This window comes from Phoenix dactylifera, chromosome 2 (genome assembly GCF_009389715.1).
Source record: "Phoenix dactylifera cultivar Barhee BC4 chromosome 2, palm_55x_up_171113_PBpolish2nd_filt_p, whole genome shotgun sequence".
In the NCBI taxonomy this organism is placed as follows: Eukaryota; Viridiplantae; Streptophyta; class Magnoliopsida; order Arecales; family Arecaceae; genus Phoenix; species Phoenix dactylifera.
The window spans coordinates 26,975,466-27,000,013 of record NC_052393.1 but is presented as its reverse complement, the minus strand read 5'-3'; the positions used below and the strand labels follow the sequence as shown (position 1 = coordinate 27,000,013).

The following is a 24,548-nucleotide window of genomic DNA, read 5'->3' as shown; positions in this document are numbered from 1 at the left end:
AAAGTTACTTTTCCATGAGGCGGGAATCACTCCATTTTTACTTTTTCCCAAAAAGTTCCTTCAGCATTAAAGAAGCATTAAAGAGGCATTAAAAACCTAATTTTTATTAAGGGCATAATAGGAATTATATATAACTTTCCTAGGAAAGTGGATGGCCAACCAAACATAAGCATCTTGGAAATTTGTCACCTTCCCATGGTCAACCAAACATGCCAAAAGTACTTTCCTAGGCATCCTCTTCCCAGAAATTTGTTTCCCAGGAATCATATTCCTATGAAGGAAAATATTTCCCGCGAACCAAACGAGCCCTTGAAGTTTGAAACTCCATAGCAAACCTAGGCCAATGCTTCAACATGCTCTCCATCAATCTCAAGTTCCATCAGCGCATTTTAAGATGCGGTAGATGCGCATTTTAAGCAGGCAGCTTTGAGGTCCTCAGCAACCAATTGTAGCCTACCCTTCGTAGACTCGTAGTATTGTCTTTTGCTCGGTATAGTCCCATCAACTTACACTTAATGAATGTACAATAAAATAGTAATTTTTATATAAACTCTAGAATAGAGCCATTACACAATGTTGAACTTGACCAAAGGGGATGTCGATATTTACCAAAAAAAGGGGATGTCGATACCAGCTGGAAGCGGGGCGGCGGCTTAGTTTCCTGTGTGAACTTTTATATACCCCTCGTTGATCGCTCCACATTATTAGTGGCTCCCATCCTTTTTTCCGTACCCGAGCTCCGTTCGTTGTATCCATCCCTACTCTTCCATTTCCTTTACTCATTATTAGTAAAGTCCAAACAATGAGTGGGCCTATCAAAACCAATCACATATCTGCCAATTGAAACAGAAGCTCTGATTGGAAGTTTGGAACAAAATCATCATGATTAAATATCCCATCACGTAGAAACTTTCCCATTCACAAAATCTATATGCGAGAAAAATAAAACCCATTGTCAGAAACGAGAAGCAAACACCCCTCTTGTAAATAAACCAACAAAAAAAACCCAAATTTTAAAAAAAAAAAAAGAAAAAGAAAATCCATTTTGACTAGTCTAATTCATTCTACGAAACTGGCCCACTAATTTAACTCGTAAAGCACACAGAGAGAGCGACCGACAGAAAGTAACCGTTCCACACCACGAGGACCAACGCTTTTCTTTTCTCCACAGTTATATGGAGGCTAAGCTTTGAGCTTTTCAATATTTCTCATCAAATAATTATACTATTACGGTTCCATTGCCTGCTCAATTGCACATTCCCTTTTCTATCTCTAGCTTTGTGCATGCATGATAGCAGCTAGCCTCCAGATCCATTAATATTGACTCCGCAGTCTTCTCAGAAGCTTAAAGGTGGAGGAACTCTCTCCAATCCTATCAATTCAGCCAACCCTACCACAAAAGAAAAGAAATAAAACCCCCTCCATTTTCCTTCTCCGCTCTCTATCTCTATCCTCCTACTTCTCCCAACAGCTTCTTGTGGATGTGATTCTCCACCATCTCTAAGGCCCATCATCCTTAAGAAACAAAAGGAGAAGAAGAGGAAGAAAGATCAAAGGGGAAAAAATTAACATCGTTTTTTCCTTAGTTCCGGTCTATCTTGATCCCCCCCAACTCGAATCAGTTGAGTCACTTCCCTTTCTTTCTTTCCCTTCCTTCCAAACACCTGCTGTGGATGGAGAGGTCGATATTAGTGAGGCCGAAGGTGTGGCCTGCACAGAGAGATTGAAGAAGACACACAAAAAAGGGAGAAACGGTGCTGCTGGAGCCTGCTTCGGGTGAGAATTATATGTTTTTATGTATAATTTATTTTATGATTGGAATAACAGAGCTCTTATCCACACATGGCACCCTTTTTCACAAATTTTCTGCAACGTTCACCCGTTGACTTGCCGGTTGACTGCAAAGGCTTCTCTAATCCTCCATGTTCAGACCACACATGATGGCCAGCACTTTTATCCACTTACTCCATGTTCAGACTTCAGACCACACATGATGGCACTCTTATTCACAATTTTTCTTGCATCTTTTGCCTGTTGATTTGCCCATTGACTTCAATGACTTCTCTCCAGTACCAAGTGCTCCTTGATTTTGCCTCCGCCTTCTAACAAGAAGAGCCCTGCTGCCACCGCAACCGACATTAATCCTGCTAGGGAAGGGAGTAGCCAGAGAGGCCAGAGACATGATTTCCGGGCCGTTGCTGATTCTTGAGCTGCTGCTATTACTGGCGGCAGCATCGTTCGGTACATACACGTCGGGGGCAGAGAACTCATCATCTCCGCTGACTTGTGCCAACGTTCCCTACCCCTTCGGCTTATCCGGTAAAGCTATGAAAGGCTTCGAAATAGGCTGCAATGGCACTTCTCCAATTTTGCAGCTGGGCAACGATACTTACAAGATTGAAGACATCTCGCTGCTGCAAGGCAATCTGAGCATCTACGTTGGTGCTATTGGTCAGAGCTGCGAAGGGAATTTCAAACAAGAATCCGGCTGGATCGACCTGAAGGGAACCCCCTACACGATATCGGACACAGAGAGCTCGGGGAACATGTTGACGATTATTGGTTGTGCGGCTGAGGTACTTCTCCAAGGGCCTTCTGGTACCTCGTCTTGTGCTGCCTTCTGTGACTCCACTGTTGACGCTCTGAACGGTGGATCTTGCTTGGACCTCTTGGGCTGTTGTCAGGCCTCTATCCCTAAAGGTCTCAAGAGCTTCAACATGTTATTGGAAAGCGTTGCTGATGTCCGAAGCAAGTACCGCACAATCAATATTAGCAACGTAAGGATAGGGTGCAGCCGGGCCTTCTTTGTTAAGGAAAGCAAGTTCACATACTCCATGGAGATGCTGCCAGATGTTATGTCCGGCATATTCTCACATGATCTTTACCTAATGGTGTTCGATTGGGCTATTGGGAATAAGACATGTGAAGAAGCGAGAAGAAATATGGAAACCTATGCTTGCAGGAACAACAGTTATTGTTACAATTCAACCAATGGGTTTGGGTATCGCTGCAATTGTAGCCAAGGATACTACGGAAATCCTTACATTGAAAATGGATGTACAGGTATAACCAATACTTTTGAACTTGGAATCTGTTTCCAAATAGACGGGGGATGCAATTATGGAGCTATGACGATCCACTTCACTATAGATTATAACCCAGTTTGCAACCAGATCTTGTTAATTTACCTTTATTTTTACTCCACCTTAATATATATTTTTGTCACCTCAATTTTTTTGTTGACTTTAATATATTTTTGCTCTTGCAAGATATTAACGAGTGCGAGGATCCAGAGGGCAATCCTTGCGTGGGAAGATGCATCAACGAGCCAGGAAGCTTTTCTTGCCCCTGTCCGCATAATAAACATGGTGATGGTAGAAAGCAGGGAAGCGGCTGCACGAAGAAGGAAAATGAGACACCCTCCTCACTGGATGTTGCATTGGGTAACATATTCAAATTCTCTTATAATTACTAAATAGGAAGTTACGCCCAAAGGCTAGAGTTATATGTTTTTATTTATGATTTATTTGGTCGGATGTTGACTGTTGGAAATACTACTAGCAAACACATGTCGGTTTGCCATGTTGGTCCACTCCCCCATGTGGGATCTATGTGATAACCTTGTCATAAACTTGGTGATTGCTAGACTTGTGCATCTGCCAAGTCGGGCCAAATTCAACCTAGTCCAGGCCTAATTAATCTGATATGATCCTTAAAGAGACCAAATGAAGCATTTATTTTTCTTTCTTTTAGGTCTTTTGCATATATATTCTTGTAAATATGCCTTACTGCATATTTACCTTCTGAAAAACACTATTTACATACATACTTGTAAAATTATTCTATCTTTACAATAACATCCATTCTGCAAGATTTTTAATCAACGACGTTGATATAAAAATTTTCATTTTAAGTGTAAAATGCTAATATTATCTATTTACATCAATACCTGTAAAAAAATTTGACATTCAATTATGTTGTAAAGAACTATTATTTTTGAATAATTTTTTCAAGAATCTGAATACAAAAAGGGCAATCAAATCTATTTTATACTGAAAAAAATTATTTATTGGTACTATCAACAAAAAAAATCTAACTAGAAGGTACCATTACAAAAACAAAATAATTTAAGAGTTATATATGAAAATAGAAATAAGAATAAATATGCAATAAGCCGTATTTGCAAGGGCGTGTATAATTCTTTCTTTCTTTTTTTTATATCTTTTTTTCGTTGTTGTTGTTGTCGTTGTTGTTGTTGTTTTTGTTGTGTGGGGTGGGGGCAGTTGGTAGGAGAGGAATGGTGGTTGGTGAGGTGGCATTTCCTTTCTGATGTTGCCCTATGAATTTATTAGTTATAGTGTCTGATGTTGCCCTATGAAAGCATCATATGCGTTTTGTAATGACCTGCTATTTAACTCTGGAATAAATTAATTCTTGCATTATGTAGCTGAAAATTCCAACAGGTCATAAAATGGGTCCCTCCAAAAAAAACAAGAAAATTTGAAAGGGTCGAGCCATGCGCTCAATATTCCAGCCCATGGGAAGTGGAACTTGAAGAAGGAGGATTGCATCTTTCTTTCTTTTTTGTTTTTCTCCTATCTAGGATGTAGAGATATTAGGATTTGGGGGGGGGGGGGGGGGGGCATGTGGAGGAAGGCATTTTTACTTTTTTATTATGTCGAGGCCTGACTTCAAGCTTTGGGTAGTAGTATAAAACTGACATCAAAACCTTTTCCATTATACATTATTAATATAAAGACTAGTTTTAGCATATGTGATGCATATGCCTTTTCATAAAGAGAGAGAAAGGTAGGGGAGAGAGAGCAGAAAACAAGGGATCAGAAAGGACTTGTAAATAAATATTCTACTAGATGTTTTCCAGTGAACTGCTCTTCCAAACAATCTATCTAAAGGGAGAAAGCACTCCTGCCTTAAAAAAATTACACTAGTCTTTTATAGAGACCAAGAACTATTTCATCTCCATAAGACCCTATCTTTTTGATTGGTCAGTTGACCAAGACATAGAATATAAGATAATTTCGCTGCCTTCTGCTCCTTTTCCACGAGCAAATATCTAAAGCTTATCCCAATTTCGTCAAGCCAGCCTCCATAGAAGCATAATCCTAGTTCGTGCTATTCTAATTTAGCCAATTGGATGAGCCAGGGAATCAAGACATGCAGCCGATGATCCCCCAACCAACCATCTTGCTAAAAGTCTTCCTTCCTTTGCCCTACTGTTCTATTTCAAAGGAACAGAGAGAAGTACAAAAACAGTATAGAAAAAGAAAGAGAAAATTCAGTTGGGTAAGGTACTTCCAGGAAGCTTTTGTAAAGACAATAATTTCTCCTCCTTGAGGTGTAAAAGGACTCTTGGAAACTCTATCCCCAGGATAAAATACTCAACTCAAAGATGATATAAGATTGCACTTCTTAATTACCTTTAATCAAGAACCGTATCCTGAAAGATATAGTATAGAAGGAAACTTATAGAAAAGGAAAATTATAGAAATAGAAAGTCAAAAGAATAAATTTATGTTCTGTTTCTCATGTTTTGATAGAATTATAAGAGTTCAAATATTGCATACGTACCTTTTCAGAAATGATTCAACCCTGCAATTTTTTTTTTATAACATTTTAGAGGTTTCCTAACTGCTAATTACTGCCCAAGAGTGTAATTTTTTTAAAATTTCGGATAATAGACTTCTTATTAGAAGTAATTATCTAATGAAGTTTTATCATTTTAAAAACAAATATTATTAGAAAACACTGTAAAAAAATCCTCCACTTATTTGCAAATAATAATATTACTAGCATAAAAAAGATAGAGAGAAAACAAACTTGGATTTAGTATATTGCAGGCCTTAGGTGGATTACCTTTGAACTTAAGGTTTGAACAAAACTTATGAGTCTTGAACAACTAAGAGAATTAAACCTTGACCTTAATTAATCAAAACTCACATATTAGTATTCACAATATACATTGGATTCTTATTATTGAGGTAGCACATTATGGGATATGTGCTTTATTTAGGTTTAGCAAGTCTACTAGGGTCTTACTTGTAGCCCCTTGGAAGCAGCTCTAACCTCCATACTTATAAAAGCAAAATTTATCAAGGATGTGCACAACCTTACTCTTCACCTGACACAAGCTTTGAGCTTTGTTAAGGACATTATTCAATCTATTTTGTTATGGATAAAACAGTGGATTCATATAGAAATGGAACTTTATATAGTTTCATGACACCACTATTCCAAAGATAAAAATGCACTGAAAATGCAACCTATAAGTTAATATTTCATAGGTAGTAACTTTTCTAAATTCCTTTTAACTCTAAACAGCCATCTTCTAGTGTAGAAGGAAAGTTATAGAAATTAAAAGTTAGGGGAAGAAAGAAAGTTATTTTCTATTTGTCATGTTCTGATGGATCTATAAGAGTTCAAACGATGTGTATGTATATTGTCAGAACGATGTAATCTTTGCATAATTTTTGTAAACATTATAGAAGTTTCGTAACAACTAATAACTATATAAGGGATTTAAAGTTTTTAAAATTTCAGATAATGGACTTTTATTATAAGTAACCACCTAACAAATTAGTTTTATCATTTTTAAAAAATATTATTATTATTAGGAAATACTGTATGATATGCCCACCTTATATTGGTTTTGGATTATGATGTGCATGGGACGTGCATTCAAATACTAAAAGATAAAACCTAATCAAAAGGGCCATGATTGAGTAGAGTTCCAATAGGAAGTGCCTGACAAACAAATTATCTTATTTTTCCAAAAGTTGTCAATTTTTTGTATTTCTTCTCGAAAAGAAGTTTAATGAGATGTAGAGATGTTCTAAATATGTTATTAATCCTTAGAGGAATAGAATTTAATTGGTCCTACAGAATTGTGATGTATCATTTGCTTCAAATCTAACATGTGATGATCAAGATAATGCCATGCGGAAGTATTTATTGATTTATGTTTTTTTCTTTTTGAACAAACGAGCTTACAATTAGAGTGGTAAAATTTCTAGCATTGTTTTAAATTTCAAACCTTAGCAATAAAAGCATCTCTTGCGCTTACCGGAAAGAACTATCATCAACTGATATTTTTGGAAACTAAAGTTTCTATTGCTTATATGCAGGTGTGGGGTTAAGCGTCTCGTTTATTCTAGTCATTGGAAGTTTGTTGTCATACTGGGTCTCAAAGAAAAGAAAACTAATAAAGATGAAAGAAAAGTTCTTTCAACAAAATGGAGGCTTGTTTCTGCAGCAGCAAAACTTAAGTCAAGGTTCTAATGCGGCACTGAAAATCTTCAGTCTAAAAGAACTAGAAAAGGCAACCAACAACTTCAGTGAGAACCAAATCCTTGGTCACGGTGGTTATGGTACTGTATTCAAAGGTGTTTTGCCAAGCCAGAATGTTGTCGCCATCAAGAAGCCCAAATTTGTTGACCAGAGCCAGATCGAGCAATTTATCAATGAGATCTTCATCCTTTCTCAAATCAATCATAGAAATGTTGTCAGACTCTTGGGCTGCTGTTTAGAGACCCAAGTTCCATTACTTGTGTACGAGTTCATATCCAACGGAACTCTGTTCCACCATATCCATGGTGAGAGTCATGATTACTCAATGCCATGGAAAGTTCGTTTAAGGATAGCTACAGAAGCTGCTGAAGCATTGGCATATCTACACTCAACTGCTTCAGTACCAATCATTCACAGAGATATTAAGTCCGCAAACATACTGTTAGATGAGAATTATACAGCTAAAGTATCAGATTTTGGAGCCTCAAGGTCAGTCCCATTTGATCAAACACATGTAACCACCCTCGTGCAAGGGACATTTGGATACTTAGATCCAGAATACTTCCACACAAGCAAGCTAACAGAGAAGAGCGATGTCTATAGCTTTGGGGTAGTTCTTGTAGAGCTATTAACCAGAGAGATTCCAGTCTCTTTTGCTAGGTCAGAAGATCAGAGGAATTTAGCTACGTATTTTACGTTGATGTTTGATGAGCAATGCCTTCTTCAGCTAGTAGAGCCTCAAATTGTAGAGGAAGCTGGAATAGAGCAACTCTTTATTGTTGCACAACTTGCGAGGAGGTGCTTAAATTTGAAAGGAGAAGAGAGGCCAACTATGAAAGAAGTTTCCATGGAGTTAGAAGGGCTAAGGAGGTTCCATAAGCAACAGCTGGCTCCCCAAAATCTGGATGAAGTGGAACACTTGCCAGGTGAGATTGGACCTTCAAATGGATGTGCTGAGGAGGAAAGTGGATAATATGATTTAGAAATATGTTAGCTTCCATGGATCTTCCAAGGTGATGAATTTATGAGAAACTGTTTTCTTTGTAGAGAGTTGTTGAGATATTTTCTATGTTATTGATACTCTCTACTTTCCTAAGCAGATGATCAAATTATTCTTTGAACTTTGCATTTTGCTATTATCTCTAATTTACGTCTTGTACTACTAAAGCTCTATGTAATAAACTAGTGATCTTGCTATATACTTATTGATGTAATTATCTCATATTGTACTATTGAATTTTAAATTTATCCATGACATACTGTTGCAGACTGCAAGGATGGAAAGTGATTTGAACTGGATCTTTGTTTTCGATCCAAAGGGATAGAAATCATCAATGCCTTTCCAAATGATGAGTTTTGCTTAGTACCATTGAATCAATCTGTTTCGATGATGAGTGAGGTGTCATCCATGGTAGCAGATCCATGAGTGAGGAATACAAATGGATTGGAGAAGGTTAAGCTTTGTGTGCCTTGCTTTGGTCTTCCATGAGGGAGATACTATAAGTCCAGGGGCGGCCCAATACATCTGGGGGCCCAAGGCGAATTCAGTAAATGGGGCCTCTTTTTTTTAAATAATAATTTTTTTAATAAATATAAAATACTTAAAAAAATGTTATGGAAATAGATTGCTGTCAAGTACACTATTTCAACAAAGATGCATTAATCTAATAAAGGTCGACAAAAAGCCTCTTCAGTTTAATATAATTCTTGAATGAAAATATTAAAAAAAATACTTAAAAAAAAAGGGCCATGGAACTGTTCTTGGCAATAGTGTTTACCATGTGAAGCAAGAGCAGAATAGGAAAAAGGCCATCCCATGGCGCTTCACGGTCAAAAAATTTGTCCAAGAGAAAGTAGGGTTATTATGGAAAATTCACTCCATCTAATTAATAAAAGTCCCATCCCACCGTCTTCCCTTCAAGTGAGTACCCAAGCAGCCCCTGCAACATCACGGAACAGCAGCCATTCAACCCCCCCTCCCTCCTTCTCTTTCTCTACCCTCCTTTTCTTTTGCTAAAGACCATCTCCCCCTTCAAGTGAGCACCGAAGCTGCAACTGCAACATCACGGCACAACAGCCATTCAACCCCCTCCCTCCTTTTCTCTCTCTACCACCCAAGAGGGGAGAAGAAACCGAGAGGAGAAAATTAAAAGAATCTCCACCCTCCAAGAAGTCCATCTCCAATCCCCCTATCTTTCTTCCTGATGGCCCAGCTGGATCAGGAGTAATGTGAGGGAAGGAAAACCAAGACCAAAACCAAAAAAGAGAAGGGATGAAAGATAAGAGTGGCTTCAGGTGTGTATGAAGCCAACCAAATCCCTCCTCTCTCTCTCTCTCTCTCTCTCTCCACCCAAAACAAAACTACTGTCCCCAACTTCCCCGATTGCCCCCTGCAGGCCAGGAAACCCTCCACCTCCCTTCCATCAAGGGGGAAGACTCGTAGCTAGCTTCTGCTCCCGGAGGCCTTCCATTGGCCCGGGGCCTTAGGCGACCGCCTCAGTCGCCTAGGGCTCGGGCCGGCCCTGTATAAGTCAATCTTTCCACATGCAGTAATCAGACATAAGATACAGCGGAGCATGGCTGACTCGGGTCCAGATTGACCTCCTCAGATCCTCATGTTTTTGTTGTGGGCCCGCCAAAATCCAGATAGATCTGCCTAACCGTTCTTCTGGTCAAGCTGAAATAAATGAGCAGTTAGCAAATGACAGCATTTAGAACACAAGAGGAGAGTGAGCAAACAGAAATCAAGCTCCAAAAATCAGACATGGGTGCTGCTAAGAAAAATCTCTTTTGGAAAACTGCAGCATGGAAAGTTTCAGCTGGTTGAGATTTCTCTGTTCTGGACCAAATTCCTCCAAAGTAGAAACAGAGAGGCTGGGGCTCCAACATTTATGCTGTCTTCAATTGTTCTAGATGTAGAGGCAGGATGATCGTGCCAGCAGCAATACAGAAAGGGAACCAATCTTCTGAAAAACAGAAGAGAATCATGGAGAAATTGTGAACAAGAGGGAAACTCTTACAGAAACAGAGATCTTCATGGGATCAAAAGTGATCATCCTAGAGAGTAGCAGCAATACAGAAGAGAATCATCATAGCTGAGAACCATAGGATGGGAACATCGTAGAGACAGGTCTCCAACCAGAAAGCTTGCTGAAAATCTGACAGCTTAGAAGACAATTGATGACGAGGAGAGCTTTTTGATTTTGTCCCAAATCTTGACAGATTCAGAAAGAAGCTTATGGACGCAAAGAGAGGACCAATCCTTGAATAAACAAAGCCTCTTCAGAGCTGTAGCGGAAATGGATGCATTTTTGTTGAGAAAAAACTCTCCTATTCCTTTCTTTCCAGCACACCCATGCGATAGCAGCAAATACCAAGGGAACTGAAAACAATAAAATCGGAGTTATCTTTTATGCAAGAACGATGTAATTTGCTGGAAGACGAAAATAGGAGACTTTGAGGAAGGATTTGAGAACGGTGTTAGACTCGGAGAAGATGACCTGGTACTCCTTTTTGATCACTTCTATTACTTCCTGTATAAAATAATTAGATACAACTTAATATGTTCTTCTGGACTTTCCCGAAAGTATTAGATGTTCATGGAAAGGCTTCGTGAAATAATTTTTAGAGGTTACACAGTATTTCAAAAGTCTTACTCCATATAAATGTGTCTCATGTTTCTTTATTTTCCACCTTGCATGAGAGAAAGAAGGGGAAGAAAGAGATGCTTTAAAGTTTCATGGAAGAATATTTATAAAAAATTAAATTTTAAACTATTCCAGGAAAAAGTAGACTAAGGGTCATTGAGCCTTGGAATGTGGATCTCCCCCAGTTTTTCTTGAGAGTCCTCTCTCCTATATGCATATTAATAAATGTATAGAGACCATAGGTCAAGATGAAAGATAGCTCACCTGAAGGAAATAGCATTGTGTTCCTAGGAAGATTTTTGGGTCGGGAAAACTATTGAAGCTCTTTTATAGAGGAAATGCTTTTGTTATAGAATACTATGAGAAGTACATGGGAAGTAGCAACTAGCAAGCTTTCTGACCTCTTTGCAACTGGTTATTAACTGTCCAAGAAGCACTAGCCATACTAGAAGTGCCACCTACATAGCTAGATGGAAAGCCCCAAGTAAATTCAAGCAATTTCTAGGTACGTATTCAGGCCACAACAATCTATATCCACAAAATAACAAATAAGATATAGGGGGCTAAGGCCAAAGATCTGAGCTGGTATCTAGACTCTACAACTAGCCAGAAACAGGTAAGTGGTCAACAGGGTGGAAAATGTTGATTTAGAGAGGGACCGTAATTTGAAAAAGAGGTTTGACTTGGTGGGCAACAGGGTGTTTAACCTCCAGGTAACCAACCCAGGAGAGTGAAATTTTAGGAATGATGATAGGCATAGCAGGGACAGAAGTGGCTTAATACATTTAGGAGCCTAAGGCGAACTCATTAAGAGATGCATTTTTTCTTTCTGTTTTGTCTTTGAGACCTTTCCTGTAGTGGACCAGCCTAAGACGAACTCACTAAGAGGTTTTTTTTCTTTCTGTTTTGTCTTTAAGACCTTCCCTACGGTGGACCTTCTTTGGGCCGGAGCCTTAGGCAACCGCCTCAGTTGCCTAAGGATTGCGCCGGCCTTGAGCAGGAAGGGGACCTCAATGTGGAAGATGTAGTAGTTTCCCATGTTGAGAACATCTGTCGTTGGTTCTGGAGGGCTTATTTTGAGTGCGGTTAACAAGACCATAAAGCAGCAGAATGCCTCCGATATGGTCGAACATCTCAAATTGCACCAAAGCCACCATCCCCGCAAGCTCCTGTATGAGTTAGGCAAACTTCTTAACCTGGTCAGGCTAGGAGGGATGCAAAGCCTTGAACTCAGGCTCTTGTCTACGCTTGGACTCAGTAGGATGCATAGTCATCTACTGCAGCAGTGACAAGTATCCTAATCGATTATTGTATTTATTAATTTCTAAGTGTATACATGGTGTTTGCACCACGTCTTGATCATTTGCCATGAGGCACTTTGGAGGCCATTAGGAAGTGGATATAATTGGCCAATATATGGCATTGTAAGGAGGACAATAGGTCCTGCTCATTAACAATTAAAAGGGGGTCGAGAAAGAATACAGAGAAAGTATGAGCCTACGGCTGAGGAAGATAAAGTTACAAGTAAATAATTTGCATTGGAATATCCTGAATTCATTACACCAAAATAGGTGCAGACAGGAAATGAAATGTTGAAAGGATCCTCTTCAAGTTGAAAACAAAAGCAATCGTCGTCAAAAGTGGGCCAATGTCTGTAACTAATTGGATTAAAGTGGGGTATGTTTACAAAATGGTTATAGAACGGAAGAATGAGGGGTATAAAGAAGACAAACTGCATAAGAAATGGGTGTTTTGCTAGAACAATGAATCTCTTTTTTTTCCATTGTTGCTTCTTTGTCTCTTTTAGCTCACCAGATATCAAATCTGTTTATCAAAGTGCTTCTCTGATTGCTCAAGACATCTCTTTTCAACCGAGGAACAATCAAATCTCATTTCGTTCCATTTTTTGTAAAATAGTTAAGGATATTCCATTAATAATGCCAAAAGGGGTGGAGGGGATACGTATTTAGTAGTTTAGGTAGCATTCTGATTATCAAAAGTTCTTAACAATTTACAACAATTGAACTTGCATCTTCTCCTCTTGATTTTGGTAATAAGCCAGTGGCAAGCCCATGCAATTATCCAACCTAGCTAACGTTTGTTATCCCATCTCAACAGAAAAGAGAAAAGTAAGTTTTTGGCATGCCCAATAGGACCAATCACTCAAAATGATGTCAAAGGAGAGAAGTAATGTAAATAAGTTTGGCACATAATTCAGCTTCTCGATGTGGCGGATCTTGCTCCTGACCCTGTCTAGCCCTACTCCTAGTGGCCAAGTGGTCCGTATCGAGTTTAAGGATCCTCCTAGATGATGACTCTCCTTGTTTAGGAAATTTAGTTTCTGCTAAATCAGAACTAGAGGTGGAAAAATGTTTGCTTCTCATCTCACGGTTGAACCACCTGGCTTTACTTGAGATGATTTCTAGTGCTGCCCTTCTTTGCTCTTGGGTCTTAGCTAACCACTTGCTCTGCTCTTGCATTTAGACTTTGTGGTAGGGATGCTCCTTGTCATCCTTCCTCGTCAATGATGACTAAAGCCTGTGAAACAACGGTATTATTTGTAAGGACCCGGTTCTTTGACCAGCCCATGAGCCAGCACAAATCTTAGGGCAAGATCGGAAAAAAAATTTGCATCTCAGGCGTCTTGCACATGAGACGGAAAAAGCAACTCCTAGAAGGAGTCTGTCGTCTTCCTCAACTTCGTCGGACATGGGGAGAGCCCTAGATTCAATCCATAAAAGGAACCCCTCTTCCCTCTAATCATCTCGCCCAAACACCATTCAACTGCCGGCAAAACCCCTCGAATTTCTCTTGATTTTCTATTGGGATCTCTCGGCGAGCCACAGTCACTACTGCACTAGAGCTAGGTAATCAACCACCATTCCTCTTCTATGAATTTTGAGTAGGAAGGGCGATGCCATTTTTTTTTTTGTTTTATGATACCACCTCTTTTTTCCCCTTTTTTTGGCCATCTTAGCCACTAGAGCTTGTCACCGACGCCTTCCCTCGACTTCCCGTCATGGTTGCAAACCATAGCCGGAGTTTTGGTCGCTAGGAAGCCATCATTATTGGATTTGGACTAAAGTCTGTTTTAGTCATTTTCAGTTGATTCTTCCACCATTGGTCGTCTGTTGCCGCCGGCCGCCATTCATGGTGGCCCACCCGTTGGTCCTCTGGCCAATAGACACCACCACAGCCTTCGGCCCTATGGTTTTGGTGCGAATAGAGGGAAAGAAGTTTTCCTATGAAAACAAAACAAAACAAAACAGAGAGCGAAAGTTCAGTCTCTCTCATTTTTTTTTCTCTCTTTTCTCTCTCTTCCCCAATTTATCTCTTTTATTCTCTGTCTACAAAGTTTATTTTACCTGGACTTTTTTTCTACTCTCTCTAGAGCAGTTAGATCCGGCAGAGACTCTTCACAGTAATTTTGAATCGACCCTAGTGAATGGCCCTGATCCAGAGTCATCGAATGACATGCTAGCTTACCCTAGCCCTTTCCAAATACTGTTAGTTTTGATTATCCTCGATCTCTATTGAACCATTTGTGCCCTAATCCGAGCATGATTCGATAAAATCACCTTGATTGGACTGACCGGGATGCTGAGCACTCCTGCTTGGTCAGCCTTGTATGGGTGTTGAAATTTAGAATTTTTATTTTTAAAAAATTATGATAAAATTTTAATAAAAAATATAATCTTTGAATATTAGGCTCTAGAAATTTTTTTTGGAATTGATTGGATCTATTAGTTGGATTGCATTTGCAAGGTAAGTAATGTAACCCATTTTCTATATTTATCAGCAAATTATATAATATTTATATTATTGAGTTTTGAGTCGCATTATTCGTGATTTATGAACTTGAATTATAGTATTCATTTGTTGAATATCTCTCATTATGGATATTATTGATGCATGATCGTAGGTATTGATTTTATTATGGATTATTTTTAATTAACTTGATATCGAATGATTTTGCATTTTTTGATTTGGAGCATCAAACTGATTTATGGAAAGAGAATTTGATTTAATATGATTTTACAGCCTGACAATGTATTGATATCCCGCTAGTGGGGGTTATGTGCTAGTACATCGATACCATGCCAATAGAGGTTATGCACTGGTATATGGATATCTCGCTAGTAGGGGATGGGCTCGTATATCGATAACCTATCAGTGGGGGTTATACGCTAGTACTTCGAGACTATAATAGTAGAAGTTATATATTGGCATAACGATACCCTACCAGTGGGGGTTATACGTTGGCATTTTGATGATTTTTGAGTCATATTTTGGCCTAGTCATAGGGTATAAATGTAGTTATAGTTCATAGCTATCGGGATGATCTTAATGTTTTATAAAAATTAATTTATGATCAAAATTTGAAATGTAAAATGACTGGATAGTGTATCAATTTGATTTTGAAATGAATAAAATTTGAAATTTGAAATGACTTAATAGTGTATCGATTTGGTTTTGAAATAATGTACTTTGCACACTTAATTTTAGCATATTATTATTATTATTATTATTTTGCTTAATTTATCTAGTTAAAGTGTTTATTGTTTACTGAGTTGTCTAGCTCATTATACAATTTCTTACTATTTTTTACAAGAACTGGATGGATTTGAGAATTTATCATAGGAGAGCGATTAGAGACAAAATTTTGACATTTTTATTTAGACTATATTTTATTTTAAAGTTAATGAAAGATTTTGGAATATCATTAGTTTTATAAGACTTTTAATTTTGTTATTTAATTTAGAATTTGAATATTATTATTTAAATTTATGCTGCTGCTTGTATATGATATCATGTTGAGATGTCTTGTATGCTTGTGGAGAGAGTTCTCTATAAGTATGTAGCAGTTACTGAGACCCCAACTCACGATCTCGGATCGGGGGCGTGACAATATATGGTCAATAATTTTGTCGCTTTCAATATACACAACCCATTAAACTAATCCATCAACAATTGTATTTTGGTTTCAGAAATAGGCTAGAACTTAGTCTCGAGAGCATCCGAAATTTCTTTTGAGGTTTTGTAATCCTCATAGAGAGGAATGAGATGGACTTGTATTGAATTTAAAATTGTAACACTGGCAAGACTATCACTATCCTCTTGCCCTTCTTTCAATTTAATGGCCACAGTATCTTTATAATTGGCTAATGAAGGCTTTAGGGTAGTAAAGCCGAACAAGATCTTATCATATATCAAATTGTAGATGATTCTTCTTTGCCAAATATGATAATTATTATCATCAAGTTTGTCTATCATAAAACTATCAAAACTATTCATTTTATGCTCCACAAGAAATAACTCAAAATATATAGCATGCCTATGTTTACTAGTGACTAAAAAAATTAAAATAAACTAACTCATAGATTTTAGTTGTTAGATGAAATCAAACAAGTAGAGGTTCGATTCACTTTGATGCTTCGAATTCTCAATCCTTCGTCTTCTTCATCATGAATCTTGCTTTGAAACCACTATTAATAGTTTGAGTTGGAGAATAAACCCTTGTGTGATTGTAATTAGATTGATGACTACACAAGAATGGTTGGAAATACAAACTTTTTTGAAAAGAAATAAAGAGGAAGAAGGAAAGAGAATGATAGTATATAAAATAGTTGTGTTGATAAAAAGAAAAGCAAGTAGCTTGGGATCTAATCTGGCATATTTACATACTATTAATAGTCATTTATGAAAAAAATTGCTTCCCTTCACCGTCATATCTCTCCTTGAATAGTTACATATAAAGAGGTTCTTCTCTCCACCATCATATCCCTCCAATCATGTCTTTCAATCATATCTTTTCATAATATCTTTTTATTTCAATTTCTAATCCAACCATTTACATGGAAAGCGCTACATGAGTTTTCCATCTCATAACATCCGTGTTTATGATATTTGGATGCAATCACCTCAACTATATGCTAATTATACTATGATCTTGCACTGTATTGCTAAATAAGATACATAATTAATGTGTGCTCTATTATTGCTCTAGTTTTTTTGTCTTGTCGCATAACTATGAGATCTAGACCAAACTGATTGGCTCAATTAACTTCTCAGTTACAACTTTTCTTTGTTAATGTATTAAAAAGTCAAGAGGATGAACAATCTGATCTTGTTCGTATGAAATATACTTCACCATATTGGTCCAACTTTAGATCCTCCCTGTCATGTCCTTAAAAATAAAAAATAATTTTTTATGATTAAAAATAAAATATGTAACAATCCACGGCCGGACCCACCGGCGTCGGCGCTGTGAGGTGGACTTGTGGGACCCACCGTTTTCTACTTTGAGTAATCAGGGATCACCACCGGCCACCGGACTCGAAAAAGGCGGGGATCATTAATTAGAAGCGTCGTCTATAGGCGGCATGCGACGCCCGACGACGACGTCGACGACGCCGCGCCACGAAACCGACGCGTTCTCCGACCCGAGCTCCGTTTTAAACCCCCTCCATCGATCCATCGATGCCTCTCTATCTAGGGTTTCTCCCCCAAACTTGATCTCCTTTCCTCATGGCCGCTGCTTTCTCCTCCTCTTCTATTCTCTTGGTCTTCTTCTTCTTGATCTGCGGCGGTGGCACCGTGGCCGCCCTGGGCTTGTCGTTCCACCACCGCTTCTCCGACCTGGTCCGCCGGTGGGCGGAATCCAGGGCCAAGAACCTCCCCGGCGGGTGGCCGGAGAAGGACACCGTCGAGTACTACGCTGCCCTCGCCGGCCACGACCGTGGCCAGGCCCTCTCCGGCGCCGCCCCGGCGCTCACCTTCTCCGACGGCAATGCCACCCTCCAGATCAGCTCGCTGGGCTTGTAAGACCTCGCCCTTGATTCGCCTTTTACTCGATTCTTTCCGGGTTAGGGTTCGTACGTTTTTTGGAGTTCTTTAGTAAGAATTCGATCGGTTGATTTGGGAATAGCTTGCATTACGCCATGGTCTCGGTGGGGACGCCGAGTCTGACGTTCATGGTGGCGCTTGACACGGGGAGCGACCTCTTTTGGGTGCCCTGCGATTGTAGCAGCTGTGCGCCCGCCACCTCAGGCAGCTTTGGAAACGTATGAGTTCTTTATCCCCTGAATTATTTTTCTTTTCTTCCTTTAATTTGAACAAATCTAGTTTTTGTTTTGCTGCCTTCTTTTTGTTTTGTTTTGTTTTGTTTAATCATCAAAGGGAAGGAAAGGGGTTTGGGGGATTTCATTGGGGGAAGCTCGGATGGTTCTTGTTGTTGTGGGTCTATATGCCATGGTGCCTGTGGGAGAATGCTGAATGCCTTTGACAAGCAAAAACTGCTCTTTGGTTGTGGAACTGTAACAGTTAGATGCCAAAGGGAATAGCGAGAAACCATTTGTAGTTGTAATAATGGATGATTTATGTCTTAGTTATTTCCACCTAAACTAGATCAAACAACCATTCATGTACGTTTTCATTTTTCTTTTAAATTTCTCCATATTGGAGTTGCTGTAGTAGATTCAATTTGACAGTAGAAGAATGGTCGTGGGCAAATGGTCATATCCATGCACATGCACACACATGCACACAAATGCAGAAATATTCTGTAACAAGGTAAAACTCTTATTTTAACTTTAATAATTTTCTAATAGGTGCAAAGGCTTGCTGATAACCAGAGGTGTTATAAATTTGCATTACTTGTGTTTGGAAAGTTCAATGCCCTGGTTTAATACCAACAATCCATTTTTTCTCTTTTGTTTTGTTAATAAGTTTTCAGTTAATAAAGTGTTGGTGTTGCTTTTTTTTGAGAATCTCTGAAAGGGAATTAGGGTGGCTAAGAAGCTAAGTGATCTTCATCATGGAGCATAGAAGGCTACAGTCCCTAATGAATTTCCTACTTTTCTCCATCATATATTTTGAACAGTATCAACATGTGTGTGAGGTGGCTCTTACTGGTTCATACCTTTTCTCTATCATAAATTGCCTTGATTTGTAAAAGTATGAAGACACATTACATAAAGGGGGACTTAGTGTACGAGACTCTCACCATTGCAGGATCTGGGGATGTCTAATATACACAGCCTTACTCCTATGTCGGGATAGGCTGTTTCCGTGTTTCGAACCCATGACACTTAGGTCATAATTGAGCAATCTTATCATTACACCAATACTCACCCTCATGAAGACATTACTTCTTGCACCATATTTTATGGTTTAAGAAGGATGTTTCTATATATGATGAGCACTACTTGAGTGTGTCTGAGATGTTTTTGAGGACTAATGCAAGTGTGTTGTGTTGTTGAGACTCGAAAGATCTAGATTAGCAAATATTTTTTGTCTTTGTTTTACCCTCTTTTCCTTCTTCCATATTCATGGTCGGATGATACTTACTTTCCTTTTCTCTTGGATTTTTATGAACTATTACCATTGGGTACGGCGCCTCCCTCAGAAAAAAAATGATGATGATGATGATGATGATGAAAGCAATTTAACCTTTTTTACAGAGCTGCTTTCTGTTTAATATGTTATTCAGAGGTTTGCTTTATGGACTTGTGAAGCAGTCCTACATGATTCCTGTCATAATTGACCTGAAATTTTTATCATTCTACAGTTGTTTGGAACTATATGATCATGATGAGAGAAGGTTGAATGCTGTCCATGTATAATTTTCACTGTGACTGTGGCATTCACTATTTTTGCAACTAATGGACTTGAAACACCAGCTCAAAAAAATATAATTTCACCATTTCAATTATTAGTTAATTAAAAATCCTTTATGAAATTCACACTCTTGAATACCATGGATATGCATCATGATGAAATTAAGAATATGGGGAATGCTGGCATTCTCATCCAGAAATAGAATGGTCTTGAGCCTAGTTTGCAACCGGCTGTTCATATAGTGGGACATGATTTCATATCATGCTGCTGGATATTTTATCTGATGGCACAAACCTCTAAGTGGAATGAATGTTGGATGATAATATCTGACATCTGTCTCATCATGCTGTGTGTTTAATAATTTCCCAGTAAATAATGTCATACTATGTCATAAGCATGCATGTTGTAAGCATTTACTTGGAATATTGGTATTAATCTGATCATCTCCATATTAAATTTCATTCCATTTGTCCCAGTCATTGTTATACTCATGAATACAATGATATATAAGTAAATCTGCTAAAAATGGAGGATGGGATAATTATTTGTATGATGGATAAAGCATGAAATTTTACACAATGATGTAGGGATATTACACTTTATGAATCGATATGTTTTTAAATGTCTGGGAACTTGCAATATGTCTTATCTTCCCTCAAAAGAAACAAAGGTATCCAAACCTGATTGCCTAAGAAACTTGTTTTAGAGAGGTATTCTACATGATCTTCTGCCTTTTTGCTACCTGGGATTGCTGTCCTTCAGAATCCTTTGCTTTGAACCCTAATAACATATATGTGTCAATTCCTTAAGGAAAGAGGAACAAAGGATTTTAGCCCTTTTAAGTTTTATCATTTCTCACAGATTGGAAAATGGGAATCACTTGCTCACCTATCTGCAAGCAGGCAGGTTGAGTGGTGCAAGCCTCTTTTTGGGAACTTCAGTTTTATGCGTAAAACCTGAAGATACATATAGAAAAAAAATTGCATGCTGCAGGTTTTTTCATTGCACAAGCAATCATTGCTAAAGGAAAAATCATGAAATTAGTTAACATTTTTAATTATGGTGATGTGGCTAATATGAACCCTAATAAGTGTAGTAGGAATACTTTTCTGTTCTACAACTTTTATTTTATATTTTTTTACTCTACTAAAGTAGGGAGAGGGTGAGCCTTGGTGCAATGGTAAGGTTGCTACTAATACAACCTCTCTGCATATAGGGTCAAAAAACAAAGTTGGTTGGAATTACCACATAGCTATCCATTTACAGTCATGTCAAAAATTGTTCATTACAATCTTGGTGATCAGACATGTTTCCATCTTCTGAATCTGATTTTCCTTAATTCTTTTCTTGAGCAGTTTCACTCCTGTAGTTCAGTACTTTGTATAGAAGTTGTCATAACAATATCATTTTTTAAATGTATCACCAAGTGATTTCTTTTGTCCCTTTTTTTTGGCTATGCATGTCTTCTAATGAACCATCATGTCAACAGGATTTCGAGTTCAGTATCTACAGTCCTAATATGTCATTGACAAGCCAGAGGGTTCTTTGCAATAGCAGTTTGTGTGAACTTCAAAGAGAATGCACTGTCGCAACAAGACATTGTCCATACAAGATTGCTTATGTTTCTGCTGATACATCATCATCAGGAATTTTAGTCGAGGATGTTTTATACTTGACAGCGGAAGATCCTCGTCTTGAAGTTGTTGAGGCACGGATAGTGTTTGGGTAATGAACATTTTACATATATTTTATCCATTAAATTTTATTAGGTAAACCTATCTTGCATCTCAGTTTTATCTCACTGCATCCCGTGAAATTGTCAATTGGGTTTTTCAGTTGTGGACAGGTTCAGACTGGTTCCTTTCTGGATGTTGCAGCTCCAGATGGTCTTTTTGGGCTGGGCATGGAGAAGATATCAGTTCCCAGTATTTTATCAAGCAGAGGCCTCACATCTGATTCCTTCTCCATGTGCTTTGGACGTGATGGTGTTGGCAGAATCAGTTTTGGAGACAATGGTAGCTCGGACCAAGAAGAAACCCCATTCAACCTAAACCATTTGCAGTGAGTGGATCTCTGTTTTGCCTACTTCAGATTCAATTCAGTTCTTGATTGGGGTCAGCATAATTTATTTTTTTGTTCTTCTTAATTTTCTAAATGTTTGCATTTTGTCTGTTTTTCTTTGGAAATATTTGCCTGCCAGCCCCACATACAATATCAGCATAACAGGAGTTAGTGTTGGAAGTAGTTCCATAGATGCAGATTTTAGTTCTCTTTTTGACACTGGTACCTCATTCACATACTTGGCCGATCCAGCTTACACATATCTATCTGAAAGTGTAAGATACAAAACTAACAAAATTTGATCTGATATTCTGAAAAGATAAATTTGATGATAGGTTTTGCTTTTCAGTTCAATGCACAGGTGCAAGATAGACGGCAAATTCCTGATTCCAGAATCCCTTTTGAGTATTGTTATCATAAGAGGTCTTTTTTCTCCAAAGAACTTTTTTTTTTATAGTTTTTTGTACGACATGATTACTTGTAGAAACTTGTTTTTAAAATTATTTTTCAAACAGCAGTATCTAATACAAATGTTACTGGCAGTTCTAATGCTACTAAGATTCAGATTCCTGATCTAAGTCTGATAACAAAAGGTGGAAGCCATTTTCCTGTTAGTGAACCAGTAATTGTCATCTCTATTCAGGTAAAGCTCTGTTTCCATTTATGACGTATTACTAACTTTTGACTCGTCAATTAATTCCTTTTTTAAAATTTTGGTTCTGTGCAGCAGCATGAATATGTGTATTGTTTGGGTATTGTGAAGAGCAGCAAACTAAATATAATTGGACGTGAGTTCTGGCATTAAAATTTCAGTTAATATTATGCATGTTGGTTCACATTGTTGTAAATCTATACATTCACGTTTCTCTTCTATATGTTAGAGCAATAGCATCAGCCCTAAGGTCGATGATCCTTTGATGTGCTCTACATGGTCACTACTATCTGAGAAAGACCCTTTATTTTGTTGGATTGACATGTCGAGGGCCTCCTTGCAGGTGGTTAAACTACCTATATGTAATGTAATACCTAGAGATGTATCAAAACTTATACTTTTGGTTGAGAGGTCAACTTGCGTAGAGCAATTCAACATGTCATTCCAAAGATCCAAAATGTTTTTTCTTTCTTATCTACAGAGGAAGAGAATCGTGATTTAGTTTCTAAATCATGCCATGCTTATTCTAGCATGTAAATAAATATTCTGTAGTAATAGTTGAACAAGGAAGTCTTTATGGTTCTTAATCAGGCGATATAATGACATGCAGAAAATTTCATGACTGGCCTTCGCATTGTATTTGATAGAGAGAGGAATATCCTTGGTTGGAAGAGGTTCAACTGTAAGTATAATTTCAACAAAATAGCATCAGGAATCAGTTATGGACATATTTCAATGATAATTTCTTTTCAAGTACAGGTTACGAATCTGAGGACTCCAACCCCCTCCCGGTGAATCCAAAGAATTCTTCTGCTCTCTCGCCTCCTGTACCGAAAAATTACACTCCAGAGGCCATGAAGGGGAATGGGACTCAGGTCACGGTGCCGACACCTCCTCTCAGCCATTCTTCCCATTTGGACTCCATGAGTAGAATTCTGATATTGCTTTTGCTTTCCTTGACCATTCTTTGATCATTCTTTATATGGGCTGATCCCAGCTCCATATCTAGGTTGTTAGTTGTCCAATTTGTCATACATTTGTTAATAAGACTGGCCGAGATCCATTGTACACCTTGTGGTAGCATAAGCCTGGCATTTCATGCAATTTTTTGTATTTTTCTGTATATATTGTTCTAAATGGCAGATTACTTCACAGTCAAATTTAGATATATGGCTAACTTAAGGCCACTGTTTTTTCCCTTTCTTAAAACATATGAAAAATAAGCATATATATATATATATATATATATATATATATATATATATATATATATATATATATATATATATATATATATTATATAATTTGAAATTTTGATGAATTCCCTTGATGGGTTCTCTGTTGTCAGTTGCTTGTAGATGTTCAGGTGACTTAAGATGGCAAACGCATATGATAAGGGAATACAGCCATCGCATGGTTTATTCGTGAGCTACACCAAGTAGTAGATTTATGGGATCATGCAATGTGTGATTGCTACTTGTGTTCTTCTTTCAGATATGCCACATGATTGTCCGACCTAGTTTAATGCAATAAATACCTGTAGTGCCTTAAAATAATCACTGAAAAAACCAAGGACATAAATAAACCTTAACTGTGGAACCAGTTTAGGTTTAATGTGTAGTTAATGTGAACATAAATAAACCTAAATTGTGTGGTTTAATGTTCTCTTTTTTTTGGGTTGTGCTCGTATTTCTTTTACCCTATTATGCTTCCAAACAGTTTGTTTTTACTGTCAACCTTCTGGTTGAAATATAGCACTAATCCACAGACTAATTCCAAGAAATTGGTCAGCTTCTTGAAGTTGAGGTTGGTGGATTATGTGCATAATACCATGAGATAATAAGGACTGTATTTGCTACCATTAGGAAAGCCATAAAGCTGCCCAGTTGAGTAATGGAGATAAAAGGTCTGAAACGGTCTCAGATGTACTCTCAGTATAAGTAGACTCCCTCCCGGCTGCTCAAGAGGCTTTTTTCCCTTAGAGAGGGCGTTGTTTTTTTTTTTTTTTTTTTTTTTTTTTTTTTTTTTTGTGCTAAAACCGATGATTCATACTATTCGGGTACGAATGCACCTAGAAGAGTCAGCATACAAAATCTTCCGGATAGCACCAGGTAAATCACCCTCACCAACCCATAGTGAGCCGCCTGAGTGGCACGCAACATACGCCGCCACCCAGTCTGCCGCACCATTGGCCTCCCGATATACATGCCCAGCTCGAAAGAGTACCCCCTCCCTCACCATCAACCATATATCCCGGAGCAGTG

The 24,548-nt window shown here is 38.1% G+C and overlaps 2 protein-coding genes across 5 annotated transcripts; both read left to right on the top strand.

Moving 5' to 3' along the window:
• Nucleotides 1-1,017: 1,017 nt before the first annotated feature.
• On the top strand, nucleotides 1,018-9,394 carry LOC103699897 (wall-associated receptor kinase 5-like). Of its 3 annotated transcripts, XM_039123821.1 has the most exons (5): nucleotides 1,018-1,776; nucleotides 2,071-3,063; nucleotides 3,270-3,443; nucleotides 7,143-8,231; nucleotides 8,574-9,394. In XM_039123821.1, the coding sequence occupies exons 2-5, from the start codon at nucleotides 2,181-2,183 to the stop codon at nucleotides 8,591-8,593; spliced, it is 2,166 nt and encodes a 721-aa protein (XP_038979749.1). In that variant the 5' UTR covers nucleotides 1,018-1,776; nucleotides 2,071-2,180; the 3' UTR covers nucleotides 8,594-9,394. The 3 variants fall into 3 exon arrangements, with proteins under 3 accessions (XP_038979749.1, XP_038979747.1, XP_038979748.1); XM_039123819.1 differs by lacking the exon at nucleotides 8,574-9,394 and having other exon boundaries at nucleotides 1,019-1,776; nucleotides 7,143-8,560; XM_039123820.1 differs by lacking the exons at nucleotides 1,018-1,776; nucleotides 8,574-9,394 and having other exon boundaries at nucleotides 1,976-3,063; nucleotides 7,143-8,560.
• A 7,889-nt stretch (nucleotides 9,395-17,283) lies between these two features.
• Nucleotides 17,284-23,482, top strand: LOC103714545 (aspartyl protease family protein 1-like). 2 transcript variants are annotated; one of them, XM_008801831.4, is made up of 10 exons: nucleotides 17,284-17,773; nucleotides 17,881-18,016; nucleotides 21,061-21,296; nucleotides 21,408-21,632; nucleotides 21,772-21,907; nucleotides 21,982-22,055; nucleotides 22,176-22,275; nucleotides 22,363-22,420; nucleotides 22,895-22,966; nucleotides 23,044-23,482. In XM_008801831.4, exons 1-10 carry the CDS (start codon nucleotides 17,481-17,483, stop codon nucleotides 23,253-23,255), a joined length of 1,542 nt encoding a protein of 513 aa, XP_008800053.2. In that variant the 5' UTR covers nucleotides 17,284-17,480; the 3' UTR covers nucleotides 23,256-23,482. The 2 variants fall into 2 exon arrangements, with proteins under 2 accessions (XP_008800053.2, XP_008800052.2); XM_008801830.4 differs by having other exon boundaries at nucleotides 22,360-22,420.
• Nucleotides 23,483-24,548: the final 1,066 nt, after the last annotated feature.